Source organism: Cervus elaphus, chromosome 32 (assembly GCF_910594005.1).
Source record: "Cervus elaphus chromosome 32, mCerEla1.1, whole genome shotgun sequence".
Taxonomy (NCBI): Eukaryota; Metazoa; Chordata; class Mammalia; order Artiodactyla; family Cervidae; genus Cervus; species Cervus elaphus.
The window spans coordinates 44,581,325-44,604,054 of NC_057846.1; the positions used below are offsets into that span (position 1 = coordinate 44,581,325).

Below are 22,730 nucleotides of genomic sequence, written 5' to 3' on the forward strand. Positions count from 1 at the left end.
ATCTTTTCTTGTGTGTGTGTGTGTGTGTGTACACACATATATATATTTCCTTTGGTGAACAGTTTGTGGTAGTCTTTTTTTAATTTTTTAAAACTGAATATAATTGATTCACAAAGCTGTGTTAGCTTTTGGTGTACAACAGGGTGATTCGGTTATATGCATATATTTAATATATTCTTTTCTATTGTAGTTTATTGCAGCTTATTGTATACAGGTTCCTGTGCCGCAAAGTAGGACTTTATTTTGTATGCGGTAATTTGTATCTGCTAACCCCAAACTCCTAACTTATCTGTTGTCTCCCCGCTTTCCCGTTTGGTGACCATACATTTGTCTTCTGTGCCTATGAGTCTGTTTCTGTTTCACAGATAGGTTCATTTGTGCCGTGTTTTACAGTCCACATATAAGTGATATCATGTGGTATTTGTCTTTCTCTTTGACTTCCTTCACTTAGTACGATAATCTCTAGTTGTATCCATGTTGCTGCAAATGGCGATATTTCCTTCTTTTTTTAAGTGGCTGAGTAATAATCGCATTGTATGTATGTACCACATCTTCTCTATCCACTCCTCTGTCAGTGGACATTTAGCTTGCTTCCTTGTCTTGGCTATTATAAATCCTGCTGCTGTGAGCACCGGGCTGCATGTTCCTTTTCCACTCAGAGTTTTTTCCCAGATACAGACCCAGGAATGGGACTGCGCAGTCATCTGGTAGCTCTGTTTTTTAGCTCTCTAAGGAACCTCCATACCGCTCGCCACGGCGGCCGCTCCAGTTTACACTCCCACCAGCGGGGAGGGTGGGTTCCGTTCTCTCTGTCGCCTCTCCTGTCTGCCTTGTTTTTTTTTTGTAATACTTTTATTTACTTATTGGCTCCGCTGGGTCTCTGTTGCTGCTCAGGCTTTTCTCTGGTTGCGGGGCGCAGGGGCTGCTCTTCCTTGCAGTGCGCTGGCCTCCCGTGTTGCGGGGCATGGGCTCTGGGGCGTGCCCACCTCAGTCGCTGCGGCACGTGGGCTCAGGAGTTTGGGGCTCCCGGGGGCTCGAGCACAGACTCACTGCTGGTGGTGCGCGGGCTTCGCTGCTCTGCGGCATGTGGGATCTTCCCGGCCCAGGGATCAAACCCACGTCTCCTGCATTGGCAGGCAGATTCTTTACCACTGAGCCCCCAGGGAAGCCCCTTTTGCCTATTTTTTAATTGAATTGTCTGTCTCATTGAATTTATTGTTCTTTATTTCTAAATACATGTTCTCTCTCAGACGTAGGTTTTAAAATATTTTCTCCCAGCCTGAGGGTTCCCCTTTAACTTTATTAATAGTATCTTTGCAGAGCAAATGTTTTTAAACTTTTTTTTTTTTTTTTTTTAGTTGGAGGCTAATTACTTCACAACATTTCAGTGGGTTTTGTCACACATTGATATGAATCAGCCATAGATTTACACGTATTCCCCATCCCGATCCCCCCTCCCACCTCCCTCTCCACCCGATTCCTCTGGGTCTTCCCAGTGCACCAGGCCCAAGCACTTGTCTCATGCATCCCACCTGGGCTGGTGATCTGTTTCACCATAGATAGTATACATGCTGTTCTTTTGAAATATCCCACCCTCACATTCTCCCACAAAGTTCAAAAGTCTGTTTGTATTTCTGTGTCTCTTTTTCTGTTTTGCATATAGGGTTATCGTTACCATCTTTCTAAATTCCATATATATGTGTTAGTATGCTATAGTGATCTTTATCTTTCTGGCTTACTTCACTCTGTATAATGGGCTCCAGTTTCATCCATCTCATTAGGACTGGTTCAAATGAATTCTTTTTAACGGCTGAGTAATATTCCATGGTGTATATGTACCACAGCTTCCTTATCCATTCATCTGCTGATGGGCATCTAGGTTGCTTCCATGTCCTGGCTATTATAAACAGTGCTGCGATGAACATTGGGGTGCACGTGTCTCCTTCAGATCTGGTTTCCTCAGTGTGTATGCCCAGAAGTGGGATCGCTGGGTCATATGGCAGTTCTATTTCCAGTTTTTTAAGAAATCTCCACACTGTTTTCCATAGCGGCTGTACTAGCTTGCATTCCCACCAACAGTGTAAGAGGGTTCCCTTTTCTCCACACCCTCTCCAGCATTTATTGCTTGTAGACTTTTTATTATTAAATAATTATTATTTAATAATATATTTTTTTAGTTCACCTTTTTTTTTTTTTTTTGAACTGTATTAAGAAACCTTTAACAGACGCAGGGTCACTAAGATTTCCTCCTGTGTTTTCCTCGAGAAGTTTCATGGTTTCAGTGCTTATATTTAGGTCTATGATGCAGCTGAACCGACATGCTGGGATGCGTCATTCTACATTTCCCGGCATGAACCCTTGGTCGCCCGGTATCACTGCCGCCCCGGCCCTGCCGTCTCCCTCTTCTGGGGGACCGCCTCCTGCGGTCCTCTCTGCAGACCCCCAGCACCGCGTCCCCCCTCTCTCTGATCACTTTCCAAGGTGGGGGCCATCATACTTCTGAGAAGGTTGAGACACAAGGAAGAAAACCTCCCTGGCGTCCCCGCCCCCGCCCCCCACCACCACCGCCAGCGTCCGTGCGGCCCCTCGCTGCCCGTTGCCGCCTGCGGGCTGCAGTCCCGCCGTCACGTCCGCACCTGTGGGCGCTATGCTGGCTCCCATCACCTCTCCTGCTCAGGAGCGTCTCTCTTCCCGTTGCCCTCTTTCCAACACCCACAGCCTCCCCTGCTCTGCGGGGCCACATCCCCCAGCAGGCTTCTGTGTCTTTAAACAGACTTCGCAGGACCCTGCTTCTGCCCGCCACCATGCCGGTCCTCCTCCTGGCGGAGCGTCTGTCCCGGACCCACCCCCCGCCCCCCGCACATCCTCTTCCGGCAGAGTGTCCCCACCATCACATTGGAGCCGCTCTTGTTTGGGACATCAGTTATCTGCGTGCCGCTGATGCCGTCTCCGTCCTCGCCTGGACCAGCAGGAACGCTCCAAGGATCTCTCAGTCCTCGCCGGGACTGACGAGAGCGCTCCAAGGACAGATGCTCATCTCCTCACTGCGTCTTCCTTGTGGCACTCACTCGCATTTGGCCTCCAGGGTGCTGTGGCCGCCCGGATTGCTCTCCTGTCTCGTTGGGTGGTCTGCATTTCCTCGGCTGGTCTCCCTCTCCTGTGCTCCCTCCTAGGGGTGCGGAGCCTTAGACTCAGGCCTCACCCCTCTTCTCTTTGGTTTGCTTCACCTCTTGATGGTTAGTCTCACGGCCTGGAATATCATCCGTATCCTGATGATGCTCAGATTTTATCTCCAGTGTGAATCTCTCCTCTGGCAGCTGGACTTGGTTTAGGCTCAGCATCTCCGGTCAGATCTGAAAGACATCTCAGAGTCATCACGTCTAAAGCTAAGCCCTGCCTTCTACCCAGACCCACTCAGTCAGACGTCCTCATTTCAGTGGTTGGCGTTGCTGGCCTTGAGCTGCTCGGACCTTAAAACCTCTCTCTCCTCCTGTTTCTCCACATCCCGCATCTAATCTGTAGGAGATACTGATGGCTACATTTAAACTATCGCTAAATCTAGCCTTTAGATCTGACTTCCAGATTACAGAGGAATACAGAGGAAGAAGTGAAACTAAGTCACGAGGAAAGGATCAGACAAATCCGGAATGTGGGCTGTTTCGCGGGACAGTTGACTCGGTCTGTTCAGCAAGAAATGGGTGAAGAGTTCTAGATCAAAGAGCCCAGACAGACAGACACTGACCGGACACGTCGGATGGCTCATCTTGGAAGACCTACCGTGGGCAGCAGCGTGGACGCCCCCGAGGACATCGTGCCCAGGTGGTAGCCGACCGGCTACCAGGAGGCCAGACTCCACCCGTGATGTCCGGGAGGTGTCTGAGGTGGTCGGACTCGTGGAGTGGTGGCTGCCAGGGACTGGGATTTGGGGAGACGGGGAGTTGCTATTCTGCAAGTAATAGCAAGTTGCTATTCTGCTTGTCCATGAGATGCACAAGCCCGAGGTCTACCGTGCTGCGCTGCTCCTGTGTCTGACAGGACTGAACTCTGACCTTGAGTGTCTCTTGAGAGGGCAGAGCTCATGTTAAGTGTTCTTACCACAGCTCCAAAAACAAAAGCAAGTGCAGTGCGTGACTCTTGGGTTCTGTTTGAACAAAGACTCCTCAAGGATGTAATGGAGGAGATTTGAGTGTAGACTGAATATCAGATGGTATTCTGGGAGCGTTTCTTTGTTATGTGAGGTGTAGCATCAGAACCGTGGTGGGTGAGGTGCAGGTAAGTGCCTCACTTACCAGAGGTGTATTGTGAAATTTTTAGGACTGAAAAAGGTTTATGATGAAAACTACTCATTTTCCCACTACTGTATGGGTCTAGCCGCCCTGATGGTGTTAATTTCCAGACCGGCATCGGTGTCTCTGCAGTTGCCTGCCTGCAGGCTGACGTGCATGCAGCAGCCAGAGGGTTTCCTGATCAGGTTTCCAGCGTCAGGCCGGCCCTGGCGCCCCAGGTCACTCGGGGTGAGAACCGAGGGCCCACACGTGTCTGAGTGACACATCAGAGCCCACATGACCTTCACACTTGGCACCGTCCTGACCTCACTTTCCTGTGTTCTTGCCGCTCCAGGCTCATCCTCACGCATATCCCGCCCCAGGGCTTTTGCACGGCCCAGCCCACTGCCTCCAATGTTTATCAGTCAGACCTCCAAATGCCACTCCTCACCAACTGCCAGGCCCCCCGATAGTCGTTCATCTCCCCATGTAGCCTCCCCACCCCCCGACCACCTGTTTAACTTGCTGCCACCCTCAACTTCCAGACCCACTTGTCCGTCTCTGGAGTACGTGTTCTGTAAATGTTAGCTGAATGAATGAATATGGAATGATAAACGTTGACTTTGAAATGAAAAGAAAGCAACTTTTATTTTCTTTTATCCTTTATCTCCAAGAAGAGTTCCCAGCTTTTATGTCATTTTCCATCAAGTTTCCCTGACGCCAACATCCCAAGGTGACTCAGGCCCCACAAGTTGAGGTAGAAGTCCTTTGCTGCTAACACTTAGGGCGCCCCAAGTGTTAACTTGGCGTTAAGGCCCAGTCCCATGGGACTGCCCCCACTGCAGACGCCACGTGGATGTGTGTGGGGTCCTGGGGCCCCCACACTCCTGCCTAGCCAACTGCAAATGCTGGAGTTCCTATGAACCCCCTTGTGTTTGACATTTGCGAGAATGACACAAAACTCGGGGAAGCCCTGTGCTTACGATACCAGTTTTATTGTAAAGGATCCAACTCAGGAACCAAATGAAAGAGATGCCCAGGGGTGTGTGGGGTTTAGGGCAGGGCAGAGCTCCGTGCCCCTGGCCCACTGCCCTCCCAGCACGGGGCTGTGCTCACCCACCCCGAGGCTCCTGAACCCTGCTGTATGGAGTTTATTTGGGGGTTTCACTACAGAGCCATGAGTGACATCTTTAGCCATGAGTTTGAACTTTATCTCCATCCCTTCCTGGGGGTTGGGGGTGGGGCTGTACGTTCCTCTGGGACCAGCCGTGGTCCTAAAGCTGTCTAGGGATCTCACGGTGAGTCATCCCGCTAGCATTGGCTCGGGTGTGGCTGGAAACGGCTCATGATGAATTGTAAAGGACACCCCATCACTCAGGAAATTCATAGGCTTTTAGGAGCTCAGCCCTAGGAACCAGAGACAAAGACCAAACCTATTTCTTGTTCTACCACAACCACATATTGATTGAAAGAGCCAGATCAGAAGCTGTAAGAGGTGCCTCTCAGTGCCGTCAGGTTTTATATTTCAGAGATCAAGAATGAGGGAAAAGAAAGGAGATGAAATGACGGTCAAGCTGTGGACAGTGGTGGAAGCGCTCTTTTGGCCTGTGGGACCGGATTGCCTGCCTTGGTTTAGATGGAGCCTGTCCCTTTTGTGCCTGTGTTGCTCATCCGGATACAGCTGGGGATAAAGCATAGTTCACTTTATTTTTGTTGTCATTAAGGATGCAAAATATAAATATCATAGCTAACTCTTCAACATCCATTTAATGGCAGGGGACCAAAATGATTGTTTTGTGTAATGAAAAGATCATGAGAAAATAGACCTAAGAATCAACATATCTATTTAAAAAAAATAATAAAGGTTGCTACTAAAAATACCGTTATCAAGGATATATGTATAATGTAGCTGATTGACTTTGTTGTATAGTAGAAGCTGACACAGCACTGTAACGGAACTGTGTCTCGGTTTTTTAAATGCCTTATTAAGAAATTAAGTCAAAATGCAGGGTTTGTTTCAGACATCTTCATTTGCAGGATTCAGGTAGAATATTATGGCACTTGAATAATTTCAGCAGTAGAAATAAAATTTAATGTTTTGGTTTCTGTGGAGGCAGTTGACTACAGGAAGACAGTATATTTGTGGAATTACACAAGCGATTAAAATTAATGGGCTTTTCCTTTAGCTTAAGCTGTGACAAAGAAGCTATAGCCAAGCAGACATGTTACTGGAAAAGTCAAGGAAATGGCTTTGTATGTTTTGTGGTTGGTTTGCGTTGTTTTCTTAGCACGAGTCAGGACGTAGTAAGAAGCTAAAGATAGTCCCTTACTCATGAGGAACACTCCCAGTAAGATTATCCCTTGTTGGTTACATATCTGTGCAGAAGTATAATCTGTTAGGATTTTGGAGAAGATTGCCTTTATGTTGTTTGATCCTAGCCTGAGAACGTTAATTAGGGGTTTTGAGAAAACACCGGAAATTGTGAACTGCCTAGAGAAACAGAGTTATGGCTAGATGCCGGCACATTGAGTCAGAGTTCATGACTACAGAAAGTCACTTTAAATGGAAGCCGGGTGGGGACTACTGTTCCTTTTTTTTTTGATTGATGTATAGCTGATTTACGGTGTTGTTAATTACTGCCGTGCAGCCAAGTGGTTCAGTTTGACATATACCTTCTTTTTAACAAAGCATCCTTTTCCATTATGATTTATCCCAGGGTATTGAATATAACCACCCCCCCTCCATGCTGTACAGTAGGACCCCGTTGTTTATCCACTCTCTGTTCAACAGTTTACATCTGCCAGCCCCGACCTCCCCCTCCAGCCCTCCCCGACTTCCTCCCCCGCCCAGCCTGCTCTCTGTTCTCTTGCATAGATAGTTCATTTGTGTCGTAGTTTAGATCTGTGGACTCCTGTTGTTGCTGTGTTCCACCCAAGTGGCAGATTGGAAGCTCATGCAGTAAAAGCGCTATGACTTTTCCCAACGTTGTCCGGCGCACAGGTATCGGTCGGGACTGCCGGGAGTCAGACCCGAAGTGCTTGGCAGCCGGCAGTGGCCGGGACACACGCCTGCCCCCACTGAGCACAGAGCGTGGTCCTGAACATTGTGGATCTTTGCTCTCCGTGTCTGGTCTGCTGAGCAGGAGGAGAGGCTTGGCCATAAGACCGTGGTGGTGATTGCAGGGGACCGGTTTCATGTTGAAGTCTTCTCATCTGTTGTCAGAAGAACGGCAGTACCATCAGCTGTGCCGCTTAACCGCATGAACGTGGGGCGATCGCTCACCTTCTGAGTCTGATGTTCCGCAGCGTCACGTGGGGACACTGATACCTTCCTGGCAGGGTCACCGTGAATGCGGAGTGCCAGGCTCTGTGGCTCGGACGTTACCCGTGCTCAGTTCAGGGTGGTAACAGCTGCCTGGGTTGTCCGTCCTTCTCTGCTCAGGCACCTTTTGAGGTTCTGATGCGGTGGTCTTAGGAAGAAACAACTGTATCCTAGTGCTTGGCTTGAAACGTTTTATTCAGATTTTTCCAAGTTCTTCAATTCATGGTACTCTTAATTGTAAACAAAGTATTCCGTAGTCTTCGAGTTCTCAGAGTGTATAGTTTCTTAAACATTTTAAAGCATTCTTTGTTTATAAGTTAAGGGGTTTCCTGTTGAGATGGAAGTCTCTTTTAGCTGTGTGGCCCTGAGCAGTAACTGAACCAGGAAGTCTAGTTTGCCTTTGGCTTTGGGTGAGCATCCCCCACTTAGCACCAGACTCACAACTTGCCCTGCTCGTGAGTCTTTCTTATTTGGAAAGACTGTTACTTGGCTGGCAGTGATAATGATTTTTAGATTATGGCTTTTTCAATGATTTAAGTATTAAAAATATGGAGTTTTTTTATTTTCTGAATTACTTTCATGATAATTCTGTAATATTTTAGTAGAATTCACTTATATTGTCGTTTTTTCTTTGCATTATCCATTGTCGCAAGAGGTTTTAAGCCGAGAGGCCTCTTTCTGAGGGGTTGTCTGCCCAGTGTGTATCCCACTCCATCCTTGTGGTCCCATGGCAGTCAGACTGGGGATGGAAATGGACTCTGGCTTTGTCGTTTGCAGTTTCCTGGGAATTTAGAATTGGGATTGGCTGGGGGTTGCTCTTCAAAACTCTCTCCTTGAACTGGCATGGTGAAGACTTGGAGCATGTCTGGAGAAACAGAAAAGACTGGTCTTCAGAGAGAGAAATGTATGGATGGGCAGAAGCAACGGTGAAAGTCAGATGAGTACCGTCCAGATTCCTAACAGCCTCCCTGTTCTCGGTCTCATTCTCGAGGCGGCCCTCTGCCTTTCTGTACCATAACGGACCTCAGTGGTCTTCCGCAAGTTCCTTCTTACTGCAGTTTGGCTCAAATTAGTTTCGGCTAAAGAAGCTACATTAAGCTCGAAACAAAAATAGTTGAGTGTGAATATCTACATGCAGAAGAATGAAGTTAGACCCTTTACTTACACTATGCACATGGATCATAACCTACCAGAAGAACACCTACATTTAAAACTGAAGCTGTTGAAAATCATAGAAGACGACAGAGAATAAGTCCTCCTGACCTTGAATCAGGCAAAAGCTTCTTAGATATAATACAAAGAGCAGACATAGATGAAATTGAACTTTATCAAGATTAAAAACAATTGTGCCGCAAATTGTGCCATCAAGAAGTTGAAAAATGATAATTCACAGAATGCAAGAAAGTATTTACACATCTAATGTCTGATAAGGGGCTTTTATCCTGAATACTGAAAAAGAAAAAAAGCAAAACCAAAAACTAACAACTCAATAAAAAAAAACCCAATTGTTAAATTGGAAAGATTCTAAATAGACTTGTCCAAAGAGGATATACAGATGGCCAATGAACACATGAAAAGATGCTCCACATTATTAGTTATTAAGATGATGCAAATCACAACCACAGTGAAACAGGACTTCACATCCACTATGACAGGCATAACTAAAAAGAGGGATAGCAACAAATAGCAAGACGGAAAAAATGGAGCTGATGTGTGCTGCTGGTGAGAATGTAAAGTAGTACAGCTGCTTTGGGAAACAGTTCAGTCATCTTTCACGTGTTAAACAGAGTTGTTAGGGGACCCAGCAGTTCTGTTCCGAGGCACATACCCACATGAAGCATGTATATCAGCTGATGAATACATAAAGTATAGTGTACCCATAAATGAAATATTATTGAGCCATAAAAAGGAAAGAAGGGGTGACACATGCTGCAATGTGGATGAACTTTAAAAACATGCTGAATGAAAGAAAGCAGACAGAAAAAACCACAGTGCGTAATTTCATGAAACATACAAAACAGCAAACTCTTGAAGGTAAAAAGCAGATTGGTAATTCCTAGGGGCCAAAGAGAGAAATAGGGGTGATGGCTAAATGAATAAAGGGTTTCTCTGGGGGATGATGGAGAAGTTCTCAAATTAGATTGTGGTGATGTGAATATACTAAAATCCACTTCAAACAGGTGAGTTGTATGGTCTGTGAATTATATCTCAATTAAAAAAATTAAAGAGACAATAAAGTGAATATGTTAACTTTGGTACAGGCTTCAAAAATAATCATAGTAGATTTCTATGGAGATAACTTATTCCTTTTTTTATAAATACATATGCCTAAAGAAGTACATCTTTATTTTTTAATAATAAAATTTTGAAGTTCTAGATAGCATGTTATTTCATTTAGAGATAACTTGAAATTTAGTACTGATTGTGCATATCAGTTTGAGTGACAGTTTAAATTGAGACTGTAGATTTTGTCCTAACATGTTTTTCTGGTTGCTATTACATTTTTTGGGTGAATGGAGACAGTTATGTTGTGAATGGATCTTTCAACTCAGCACTTGCTAGAGCAGGTCAGAGGTGTTCAACCTGTGGTCTTGAACAAATACAATTTCATTTCTTAGAGCATCTGTGTCAAGAACTTCAAGGTGACATGCTAGGCTGAAAGCTTTTTTTCCCCTTTCTTTCTAGTATTTATAGAAGTTTTAGAGGTTTTCCTAAGAAAAATAAGCATAAGTTTATTCAGGTTATATCCTTGTTTCGGTTTGTTTGTCCACGCCAAATCTAAGTGTTATCTTAGATTTAGGGCTTCTGCAAACAGAAACAGTATCCAACTTTGTCTGATGCCTACTTTTACATAAACAGGTCTCTATATTATTTAAACACATTGAAATTTTAGTAACATTGTTGGTGACCTTCAAGGTAGTAGGGGATGAAAGGCATTGAAATATTAACTGACTAGCTTATTTTAACCTTATTCCTAATATATTTATTTGGCTTTTTAAAAATAATCGTCATTGACTTTGACTGCTTTTAGATATTAGTGTGGTATCTACTAATTCCAGATTAGTGTATAATTTTAAAAATATATTTAACTTTATGTTACAACTTTTCACCTTTTAGCTTGTTTTTGATTAAAAAATGTTTTTAACAAGCTGGTAACAGTTGATTTTAGAGAAACTTACTGTAATTGCATTCAGTCTCATGTATTGAGTTATTTTGTGACTTATATGTGTCAAATACTTTTTTACATGGCAATTAACTGATGATGCAAGATGAATTTCAGTTGTGTGTGTGTGGGTGTTTTGTTTTGGGTTGAGAGCTACATGATCTTAATATGCTAGCTTTTTCTTATTTGCAGAGATCCTGTGTATTTTGATGAAAATTGGTTAAACAGAATCAAAACTGAAGTAGGAGATAACTGGAGGCTGAAGGTATTTTATTTTTACGTCTTTTGCTTGGGGGTCTGTGCCACTTGTTGACTTTCGGTCTGATGTGTCTGAAATGGCGTTTGGTGAATAACCTAGAACTAAAGATGGGGGTAACCTGAAACTGCTCGCCAAAATGCTGTCTGGTGAAGCACAGTGATCGAGGGCTCAGACTGCCTGTGTCCACAGCCCAGCCCGCTGCTCACAACCCCGGCCAAGGCTTCAGCCCCGCAGCGCCTGAGTTCCCCGTTTCTAAAATGAGGGTTGTGACAGGATCTGCCCCATGGAAATAAATGAGTTAACGAGTGTACTGTACTTAGGACAGTCATGTTAATTGCTAGTGTTGTTATTAAAGATAAGGAAATATTGCTCATTATTAACTGTGTCCACAGCACTCAGAGAATGAATTATTTTTATTTCCATCCTGGTAACCTTAGTTTTCAGTACTTCTCAAGCATCTTTGACCGAAACCCACAATGAGAAATGCGGTTCACACTGAAGCCTCCCACCCACCTAAGTGTATGTACATGTGTAGTTAGTTAAGTTTCTAACCTTGCTGTATGCAGTAATGTTTTGTTTTTATTTTTAAAAATACAGATTGCAGCCCATCTGTAAATTATTTTTTTTACCTTTCTGTCTTGAAATGATTATAGACTTCATAAGGGGTTGGGAAAAGAAAAGTACAGAGAAGTTCCACGTACCGTTCCCCAGTTTCTGTCAAACCTAGGGTCTGATGTGGGTGCCCCGCACCATGTATTTGGAGCTCCCCAGCTCTGCGGACACTGTTCTCTGTGCGTGTGCGGCCCCGCCTGGCTCTGTCCATGTGCACGTGTGTGTCACCACCCCACAGCGGGGCTGCGGGCTGCTCCGTCCCTGCCAGCCTCCCCACATGCGCACACACCACCCAGGCCCTCGGCCACTGCCGCCTCCCTCTCCATCTCTGTAATCTTGTTCCACGAGATCATTCTGTGGTCATCACTGGCAGGGTGGAGAACTCTAGAATCATTTATTTTTGGTACAGCTTGTTGTTGTTATCTACTCACTAAAAGTCGTGTCTGACTCTTCGCAGCCCCATGGACCATAGCCTGACCAGCCTCCTGTGTCCATGGGATTCTCTAGGCAAGAATACTGGAGTGGGTTGCTGTGCCCTGCTCCAGAGGATCTCCCGACTCAGGGATCAGACCTGCGTCTCCTGTGTTGGCAGGCGGGTTCCTTACCCCTGAGCCACCAGGGAAGCCCTTGATACACCTTAGTAGTGACTCAAATGCAGATGACTGAGCTTGTGAAATCCCTGGACTTAACGATGGGCCAAGCTTGGTTTGTTTTTATATTTCCCCATAAAGCACATGTTTGAGGAAAATATTTATTCATTGACTAGACATTGGGTCTGACAGAATCTAATTCATCTTTTTCACTAAACTCAAGTGAATGGATGCTGTTTAATGGCACTGTTTTATTTTCGAAATAGCCTTTCAAGATTAGGTAGTTAAAGAGGTAGCTCTTCAGTGTTATGACATAGAAATCAGGCTGCTCACCAGCTCATGGTTGCTGCTGAAGGAGCTGTATTCCCCACTCCTGTGTACACGGCTTGTACACAGACAGACACATAAACACACACGGTTGTCAGTGTCAGGAGGGCGGCAGGGCAGTAACCCAGAGAAGGGGGAATCTTGTCGTGTTCTTAATGTTCAGAACTGAAAGTCACCGTTGTGATTTGCATTCCTGTTCTCTGTATCATATCCTGTGTTCTATTTCTGCAGCTGTATTTCTTCAGTTTTAAGATGCCATTGATTTTAAGATACCATTGGTGAATGAATGATAAGATTTGTAGTTTTTTCCAGTGGCGAATAAACTACCGTTTTAAGCGAATGCATTGATCTTTAAGACTTTTTCTAAGTTAAAATGTTAAAAGATAAATGAACACGGTAGCACCAGAGAAAGCAGACTATATGTTTCCCATGACTCCAGGTTTTCTCAGGGATGTGAGCATGTTGGTCTTGTTTGTGAGACTTTTTTTTTTTAAAGGATGATGTTTTCAGTTTATTGTCTTCCCTTAAAACTCAGTATGGCTTCGATGAGCCTGAGCCCCACTGCTGTGGAATCTTTCCTTTGATGACTACCACTGCTCCTGCCCTCTCTCCTAGAATGTCTTCCACTAGGAGCATCCACCTGGGGACAGCCAGGTGGATGATTGAAGGAATCCTACCGTGTGTGCATCCTGACGCAAATCCAGCTGTCTGAGTTGGGTCCAAAAAACAAGGGGGAAAATACAAGTCTGCAGTAAACAGTGCAGGTGACCGCGCCTGTGGCTTCGCCCAGGTGGCAGAGCCAGGAGCCTTCACCGGGGAGTTGAGTGGGTGTCAGTCCCTCAGCCTGTCTTGTTGCTAAGTTGCTCCTTACCGCACTGTTGTCTTGCAGTCCTGAGCATTGTACAGACATGTAAAGATATAGTCTTTTTTTTTTTTTTTTTAACCTAATGGCTCCTAAGTATTTCCTTGGTCTCAGCTGAATGAACACCCTCTTTCTCTGACCATGGAGGAACTTAGAGACATTTCTTCATAGGTGACAACCTGATTCATAGGTTGCTTTGCAAGATTTCCAAAGATAATTTTGACTATAACTTTTGCTTAATCCTCTAGCTTTAGAACTTAACCTCTGTGTAAGATGTAACTCTGCTTTTCTGGGGAAAACGGCACTGAACTCAAGTCTTCAGTAAGGTTGCCACATTTTTTTTCTCTCCCTGGAGAAAATCTACGTAGTTTGATCCTACTGTTAAGTCTTACACAATTACCTTCTGATTTTGTCAATGTGGTCAGAACATTGAAAATTTAACTTAATAATTGGAAGCTTAATTAATTTGCTTTATAAATCTTTTAGATCAAATAAATTAAACCATTGAGAGGCCCTTTTTATGATGGTGATTCAAATGTCCTGTTGAATTTTATTTTTTATGTTTATGATTAACAAGAATGATTGGTTGATTCAGAAGTTTTTTAGGTTGAAGTATGTTTTCATCTGTGGCTGGCCTTTACCCAGCTGTTTTCTCTCTCTTTAAACAGATAAGCAACTTAAAGAAAATTTTGAAAGGAATCCTGGATTACAATCATGAGGTAAGGACATTTTTTTTCATTTTCCTTGGAAGTATTACTATAGGATAGTTTAATTTTACAGTACTTGAAAATAGTTTCAAGTAAAGGAAAAATTAACTCAGAATTAATAATCAGCTTTACCTTCCATTGTATAGTCTCTATGATGTTGGTTCAGAAAACCAGCTATTAAGTGGTTTTTAGATAGATAATCTTTTTCACTATAATATGGATAGTTTGTGAGGGGTTACTCATTTATGTAAGCTTTCCTTTCTGCTGTCTGTTAACTCTGCTGTCTTTCCTTACTCATGAAGGTGCAAAATTACAAGTCCCTTCCCTGCTTCCATCTTATTCCTTGGCAGACTCTCATCCTAAGATTAACTCAGTTTATCCCCTGAGTCTGTATCAGGATGGTCAGGACATCAATGGGGAAAAGAATCAAACAGTGGAACTAGTTTTTCTTTAAATTTCGTGATCACAGATAGCAAATGAACACACCACAGCCTAGAAACACCTCTTATTTCCATAATGTTTTTCTCCACAAACTGACTTGCATTTAAATCCACATCTGTGCTTAGGTTAACTGTCCTCATCATCTCAGCACGTGACCCTGCCATCCACCCTACTGCTCAAGTCCAGCCCCTGCAAATCATCCTACAGTAGTCCTCCTCCTTCTGATACCCTCAGCACGACCTGTTGGTTAACTCTTCAGAATACCATATTCTCCATTTCTGCTGCCAGCGCCCTACACCAGACCGTCATCAGCTTTTGCTTGGGTCGCTGATGTAGCCCAGCTGGCGGCCCGGGCCTCACTCTTGCCCTTCTGCGGTCTCTTCTCCACTCTCAAGCCAGGCTACTTTTTTTAAAATGGAAATTCGATTCTGTCACTCTCGTCCTCCACGTCATCCTCCTTGGTTTCCCGTTGTGTTGAAAATCAAATCCTTACTTCTCACCAGGAGCCACCGGATGCCACGTGACCCGTTTTTCTCCTCTTTGCTCACCTCCCATATTGCAGCCACATTGGTCTTGCTTTCATGCTTTTAGGGTCTTCTTCACTGTACCATCATCAGACAGAAACCCACCCAGTGGTCCTCAGATGCTTCATTTGGGGCCAGTCTCCCTTCTCTTTCCTGACACGGGCGTCTTGTTGTTAGCATTTTGGAGTCACGTGGAGTGAAGGTGACCCGGGGAATCCTGCTGCTGCGGGCGTGAACCTACATTCTATTCCTGCTGTTTGCGGTGCCCCCAGGTTTCAGAACCTCTTGGGCTCTCCTTCTCTAGGGAGTGCACAGCCAGTCTTCCTGGGGGAGGTGGAGGGCCCAGTAGTGCTATTTCTCTGCTCAGAGTCCACACCACATACGAGATTACAGACTAGGTTGCCGTGACTCAGGAGGGTTATCACTTACGCGTGGGAGGTAGAACTAGGAATTGGGAGTGAGGTCGACCAGACAGCTCTGCTCTGAGCAGGGAGTTTGTGGTGCTGACCACTCGTCTCTCATCAGACATTTTATTTGGCCACGTAGGTGTCACTGCAGCTCTCAAGTGTTTCTCTCTGGCCAGATTCTAGGGCAGCAGATCAATGACTTTACCCTTCCCGATGTGAACCTGATCGCAGAGCATTCCGACGCCGCAGAGCTGGGAAGGATGCTTCAGCTCATTTTAGGCTGTGCTGTGAACTGTGAACAGAAGCAAGGTAACGTATTTGAAGTTAGCGCGTGCATATAAAATAACCGAAGAAAGTAGTTCATATACGTGTATACAGATCACATGTTCAAACAGGAACATCTTAAGGCCACTCATGAAGAATGCCCTTTTCTGTGATTTTGCCAGTAATCTGTTTTCAAGCTTAAGAGTTTTACAAGTTAAACTTATTTGATTGCGATGATTTCCTTCCCCTTTCTGCAAGGCTACCTAATTCGTTGAGTGTAGATTATTTTTAACTACACCAAATCTGATGAAATTTACTGTTAATTGGACAAGGTCCAGCCAAATTAATTACTGATTAATAGTAATTAATACCTATGATCAGTTCAGCTATGGAAACTTAAAATTTGATATTTTAGATGGCAAGATATATAATTTACCTAAAATTAGATATTTTAGATGGAAGGATTTATTTCACAAACACTTAACTGAATTCACGCATCAAGCTCGGGTTTGGGACAATCAGTCGGTCGACCTAGTCCCTGCCCTCGTAGAACTTGCAGTTGAGTGGGACGGGCATTTCTAAGTAGGTGCTTTGATTTTAAAAGGCAGATGAAAATTATTTGGTATAGTTCATTGAATTCAGATAAGAATTTCTTACGTGTTTATTCTGAGAGTCCTCAGCTCTTGGAAGTGTGTAGCCATTAAGAGTGGCTGGTAACAAGAGTCCGAATAGGAAGAGATGAGAATTTTACCTATATCTATAGTCCTATGGGAAAGCAATCATAACATTTATTGAGCTTCTCACACAGACCACGTGTTCTGTGTAACACCTAGATTGAGTTTTTCCCTGAAAATTATGTGAACAGTGAACACTCTAAACAGGATTTTAACACCCCACTGTCCAGAGAGCATTCTCTGTCCTCAGGAGGACAGCTGAGAACTTGCATCAAATGCCGTGAATCTCTGGGTTGCTGAGTGTTGCCTTTGCTGGGCATGTAGGACACGAGGTGTGAGGCTGACCAGGGGGCTCTGCCATCTGCCGCCTGTCCCGGAATCAGGTGCTCGGCCTGTCTCCTCGTCTCCAAAGTGAGGGTGTGAAACCCGATCATCACGAGTAGTCAGTGAAGCCATGTGTGTGTGTTTGCTCTGTAATCCGTAAAGCGCAGCAGAAACATGTGCTTTCTGTTCAGAGGATGTTTTTGGGTTCCTAGAGTGAAGAGCAACTGCTCAGAGTGTTGGCTCAGCGTCCGTTTATCTTGGCCTCCTGACTTCTCAAACCAGGGCAAATACATGGTGGTGGATTTGAAAAAGCAAAGATGAGTAGTTAAAAACACACTAATAATACTACTTAACTGAATGTCTGCCTTCTGCCTGGTAACCCAACAAAGAACACTTTTTGTAGATTGGGAAGCCAAGACTCATAAGTATTATTTGCCCCAGATCTCTTCCTCATGAGAGGCCAGTGAGGACAAAACCCTGTGTCTCTTCCACATGAGAACTTGGTACTCTGTGCTAAACTGTGCTGTAGGTTTTGGACCTAGACGCTCCCTTTTCAGGATAAGCTCTCTGATACAGCCCACCTCATCCTCCACTGCTCCTGAGTCTGCTCCCAGGACATGCTTAGATTGTACATGCTTAGATTTTTAACTTTTAAGATTTAACTTACTGTTTTTTTTACTTTTCAAAAAGCGTGCACTAACCTGGTTCTCACGTCATTTTATGTCATCCGGCATTTTACGGTGTTCGCGGGGAAGGGCCTTGACGTGGCAACACCGCTTCTTAACTAACGCTTCCCCTCTCACACCTGACTAACCCCCCCACCCCGCACATCCCCGGGGCTGCTGGCCCCGTTCCCCCCGCCCCAGTCTCAGCCTTTCGTTCTGCTCCCAGCCGTGCCAGCGGCCCCGTAGCCGGGAAAGGCCGTGTTTGGTGCCTTGTTCCCAAGGCTCGTAGACTGCGCCTCGCAACAAACCAAACGGACAAAACCTTGAGCTCAGAGGAGAGGAATTTCTTCTTAACCAGAGAGAGTGACTAAGTTACGACGTACACGATTCCCACTTCTGACAGGACCTGTGGTTTAGGCATGTAATGTGTATGTCTGTGTGCATCACCACACATTTGATGGAGTTTACAAGTATTCTTAGGGCAGTACTCCCTTAGAAGTGTGTTTTGTTGAATTAGAAGCTTAGGCATTAACAACTAGAATGGCGTGATTTAATTGTGAGGTCACATTTTTTTTTTATATACAAGTTACCTGTCAAGCTAAGGATTATAGTTTGGCATTAAAAATCCAGGAATCTCTTGCCAAAAGATCACTAACAGTTGCACAGTCGGACTCCCTTTATCTCATATTAGAATGCTGAGCCAGTATTTTTTGGTGTTTTTATGGATATAGAGTGGGAGAGGAGCAGATTAAGGCTAAAATTTCCTAATGACTTCAATTTTTGAAACATTTCTTATTAAAATATATTTGCCATATTTGTTGAAATCCAGCTGGCCTATTGGTTTTTTATGCTTCATCCTCACTCTCTCATCTGTTATTGGATCTGAAAATAAAACTATTTCCAGGGCTTTTTTACAAGGCAAGACATTTTTTTTCCCCCACCTGTGTCAGTACTAACAACTAAGGGATTCTTCTCTTTTGGCAGTTGTGAGGACAAGGTTGATGAAATTGGTGCTTTCACGTATTAAAGATGTGGGTCATTACTTTAAAGCCCAGGGTTACACAGTATTTTTAAACTATGATATCAGTCTCTATCTTAAATCCATCTTAATTCTTTGTTCTAAGCAGCTCTCAGATTCCCTAAGTTGTTTTTTTTTTTAATTGTAGAAAATATTAAGGTAAAAATTACCATTATGAGATGGTTAGATAGCATCACCAACTCAATGGACGCGCTTCTGAGCAAACTCCAGGAAATAGTGAAGGGACAGGGAATCCTGGCATGCTGCAGTCCATAGGGTCGCAGAGAGTCAGACACGACTTGGCAACTGAACAACAACAAGAAATTATACAGTTCAATACTGTGACGTCACATAAGAATAAAACACAGACATCCAAGTTTTATAACATGTCACAGAGAACAGTGTGAAAGATGTTTAAATTTTAGGAACAGAATATAGAGTCCTTTCCTTCTTGGCCTTACGCTTTACCGTTTCATTGCTTTGCAATCCTGAAATCCTCCGTTCCTGGGACTTTTAGCTGTAGCCTCAACTTTATGGGGGAGGGGAGAGTCAGTTTCAGGAAAGAAGTGTGATTTTCAGCCTTCACTTTACCTCCAACACATGTATTTAACCACATACGAGAGATTCTGAGGAAGAATCAAAACGCGGGCAGCTTCTCACCAGAATTGATGAAGTCTTAGCCTTTGCTCCCTTGGTTGTCTGTCACTTGAACACTGACATCCCAGGTTGTTCTCGCTTTCAGAGTACATCCAAGCCATCATGGTGATGGAGGAGTCTGTTCAGCATGTTGTCATGACCGCCATCCAGGAGGTACGTGGACCTTTGTGCTTACAGTTCGTGAGGAATTGAAGGAGCAAACCTGAGTCTGAGCATCTGAGATGGAAATTTTAAGGCGATTCGCCTGCTCAGGTTCTGAGAATCTTTTCTTTATACTTACGCCATGGCTTATCTCATTTTTATTTAAATGGTAAACATTCCTCTTGGGGGTGTAGATATTCGTTAACTATTCTTAATTTTTTTTTAATACACTGATGAATTAGGAATAGTAGACTGACTGATTCTTGAACGCAGCGCCTTAGACCGCTGGGCCATCCTGACTACCGCTCTGACTGATTCTTAAAGCCATTTTAAGTAGTATCTGTCTTAACCTACAGACTGCCTCACATCTAAGTATTGGTTTCTTGTTTGGGAGAAAATCTGTCTTCAACTCCTGCCAGACTCAAAGCACTTTCTAGATGAATATTTATTTGCAACTGTAGGAGAGGAAAGATACTTTTTTCCTCTACCCTTCCAAGTTGTCTGCTGGGGCCTCTAAAAAACAACAACAACAAAAAAAGATTAACAACAGTGAAGCATACAAACGTATTTAAAGTAAGTTTCACACAACACAGGAATCTTTGTGAAGAAGGGAAGGCTGAAGTGTTTCGGCCTGCGTGGATTTGATGAAGAGTGGAGGGTCCTTTGGTGAAATGTGACAGGGCGGGAAAAGGGCAGCAACGGGTCCTGGTGTTCAGCTTCCTCTCGCATCCCTGGGACCTGGGAGGCACGGATACGCCTCTCCTCTGACATCGGGAGGGCACCTCTCCCGAGAGGAGCTTAAGGAAGGTCAGGAAATCTTGGCTGGCCTCATTCTTTCTCACATTCCTTCAGCTTGAAATAGTCAACAGGCCAAGGTGCATATTTTGGGGTGGCATGTCCTTAACTCCGTCTGATGTCAAACACAGAACTATAGTATTGAAAATGGAATATAGATTAATAACTGGTGGATCGTAGGAGGGGAGAAATGTTTAATCATAAAAGTAATGGGAGAAACCTTTAAGGGAACTGTAGAATGTAAGTAAGTAACTAACAGGAAAAAATGCTAAGTGCAAATTAAGTATCTTCTGTTCAATCCAACCAACTGACTGTGAATGCAGAGGTTCCCACTCACCCTCAGGTTTGGTCTTTTGCTGGAGTGACTTGTAGAACTCAGTGATGGTGACTCCCTGCAGCGGAGGTCTGGGAGGGTCCCTGACTCAGTCTCTGGTGTCCCCGCCGTGGGGAATCAAGGGGTGTCCCCTCTGGCACGTTAATGTGTGGCAGCACGCAGGGTGCTGCTGCCAACCAGGGAAGGTCACCCGAGTTTTGGTGGGGCTTCGTTTTATAAGTGTGAATGATTGGATCGCTGGCCGCAAGGTTGAATGAAACTTCCAGCCCCGCCCCCTCCTCCCCAGAAGTCAGGCTGACATCAAGTGGCTCAAAACCCCAGCCCTCTAATACGTGGGGACAGAGGCCAGCCAGAGCCTCTCTTATTACACAGGACCTTACTACAGAGCAAAGCTCTTAACAGAGGGTCGGTTTGGCAGTCTTGCGCTGATCGGGGTAGGAGGGTAAGACGCAGGGTTGTGAGTGTCCAGATTACACAGTGATGGTCACCAGAGCGAGATGTGAGTCTGAATCACCCTTCAGTGCTCTCGGGCTGCCTCTGTCGGCATCAGGAGCCCAGCTCTGTGCAGCTCGTGGTCTGCCATCCCTAACACGGGATTCCAGCCCTGTGGTCTGCCGTGGCGGCTTGTGCTTCAGTCCCTACATCACGTCCTGCCCAGCAGGCAGGGCTGAAGGAAGGTTCTCCACTTCCTCTTAGAAAACATCTAGGAATTCTCACGCTTGTTACCCAGCTGTTTCTCACGCTGGCACTCGGGGCAGCTGGAGAATGTGTTCTTTATTCTAGGTGATCATGGAACTCAGCCAGAACGTGAGGGTTCTGTTACTAAGCAAAAACAGGAAGAAATAACAAGGGGGCCGCTAACTGTCCTGCCTTCTGTGGTTGATCCTGTATTTCCACTCTTAGCAGTTTATCCTGAGGAAGTCCGAAGTACAGAGGTAGACGGCGATAATAGTAACAGCAAGCGTGTATCCACACCTGCTCTGTGCTGGGCCTCAGTAAACACGTCACATCTGTTAACACTAACTCACTTAATAGTCACTGCAGCTGGGATTAATGCCACTGAACTGTGCACATAACAATTGTTAAAATGACAGCTTGTATGTTACAGATATTTTACCACGATTTAAAACCTTTTTAAAAGGTTGCATCTCATCCTTTGAAGAATGTACTGTCACTGTCCCCATTTTAGAAGAGAGGAGACAGAGGCCTCGGCAGTGTGAGCAACTAGCTCAGGCTCACAGCAGAAGCAGCGGCAGAGTTAGAACCCGGGTAACGCAGAGCCCGCGCCTAAGGCCCTGCTGCGTCAGCGCAGGTCTGTTCATTCAGCCTTGCTTTCTAGGACTGAAACACTAGGAATAACCTCACTGCCCAGCACTAAGGGGACGGGCAAATGAAGTGTGGTTCAACCACGTGTTGGCGTTTTATGTAAGCACTAAAGCATATTTTTTGAAAAGTAATGATGTGGGGCAGGTTTATGACCTGTTAGGGTTAAAAAGTTAGGATGCAGAACATGCAAGCTGTATAATCCCATTTTTGTTAAACAACAAAAATTAAGATGTGTGAAAAGAAACTTCCCAAAATGTTCACTGTCTCCATACGGTTGGGTGTTTTCTGTTCTGCATTCTCATATTTTTCTATAATAAAAAGTATCTTTATTTGGGTTTTTCCTTTTCACTGAAATCTGTAACTGAGTGATTTTCATTCTGTGAATCTTATCCCAAGGAATTATTTAGAAATTCAGGCCATGATTGGGCTCAACTTGATCAGCCTATTTTATATTTACAAAAATGTGAAAATAGTGTATTTCCATTGGCAAGAAGGTGACATTATAGCACCCCCACTCCATGGTTTATTATGTAGCTGATAAAAATTTGTCACCAAATAAAGGTATCTTCCGACAAAGGGAAGACCTTTAAAATGTCAAGTGAACACAGCAATGTATGAAAAAGGTATGTGCAGGTGGATATTGAGGTGATATGTCTATTCTGTGCATACTGATCTTGTTCACTTAGCAGATACCCATTGGGTGTTTAGAATGCAGCGGGGACAGTAGACGCCTGCTGGTAGATGCACCTGTGAAAAGGTAGACGTGGTCTCTTGTCTCACAGAGCGTGAGTCTAAAGGAAGACCTGGTTAGACAAGGAGTTCAGACACCTCCAGAGTGGTCAGAGCAAAAATCACCGTCATGGGCAAAAGCCGCTCAGTATGGGGACAGTGAGGAGGGCTTACTAGAGAACGTGGCATCTCAGCTGAGCCCTGGGGGAGGAGACAGCTGCAGTCCGGGGCGGGGGTGGGGGCAGGTGGGGACACAGGAGCTGCAAACCTGGCTAAAGATACAATGCCTTTTATTATAGAAAAATAGGAGAATGCAGAAGAGAA

At 44.6% G+C, this 22,730-nt stretch overlaps 1 protein-coding gene across 5 annotated transcripts in view; it reads left to right on the forward strand.

The window, feature by feature from the left end:
• Positions 1 to 22,730, forward strand: part of HOOK3 (hook microtubule tethering protein 3) — a 90,291-nt gene that overhangs the window by 11,971 nt on the left and 55,590 nt on the right. For all 5 annotated transcript variants that reach the window (XM_043893518.1, XM_043893519.1, XM_043893517.1 and 2 more), the window contains 4 exons: positions 10,943 to 11,015; positions 14,069 to 14,119; positions 15,656 to 15,788; positions 19,167 to 19,234. In XM_043893518.1, coding sequence (XP_043749453.1) covers positions 10,943 to 11,015; positions 14,069 to 14,119; positions 15,656 to 15,788; positions 19,167 to 19,234 — 325 coding nt within the window. The remainder of the gene's footprint in view (positions 1 to 10,942; positions 11,016 to 14,068; positions 14,120 to 15,655; positions 15,789 to 19,166; positions 19,235 to 22,730) is intronic.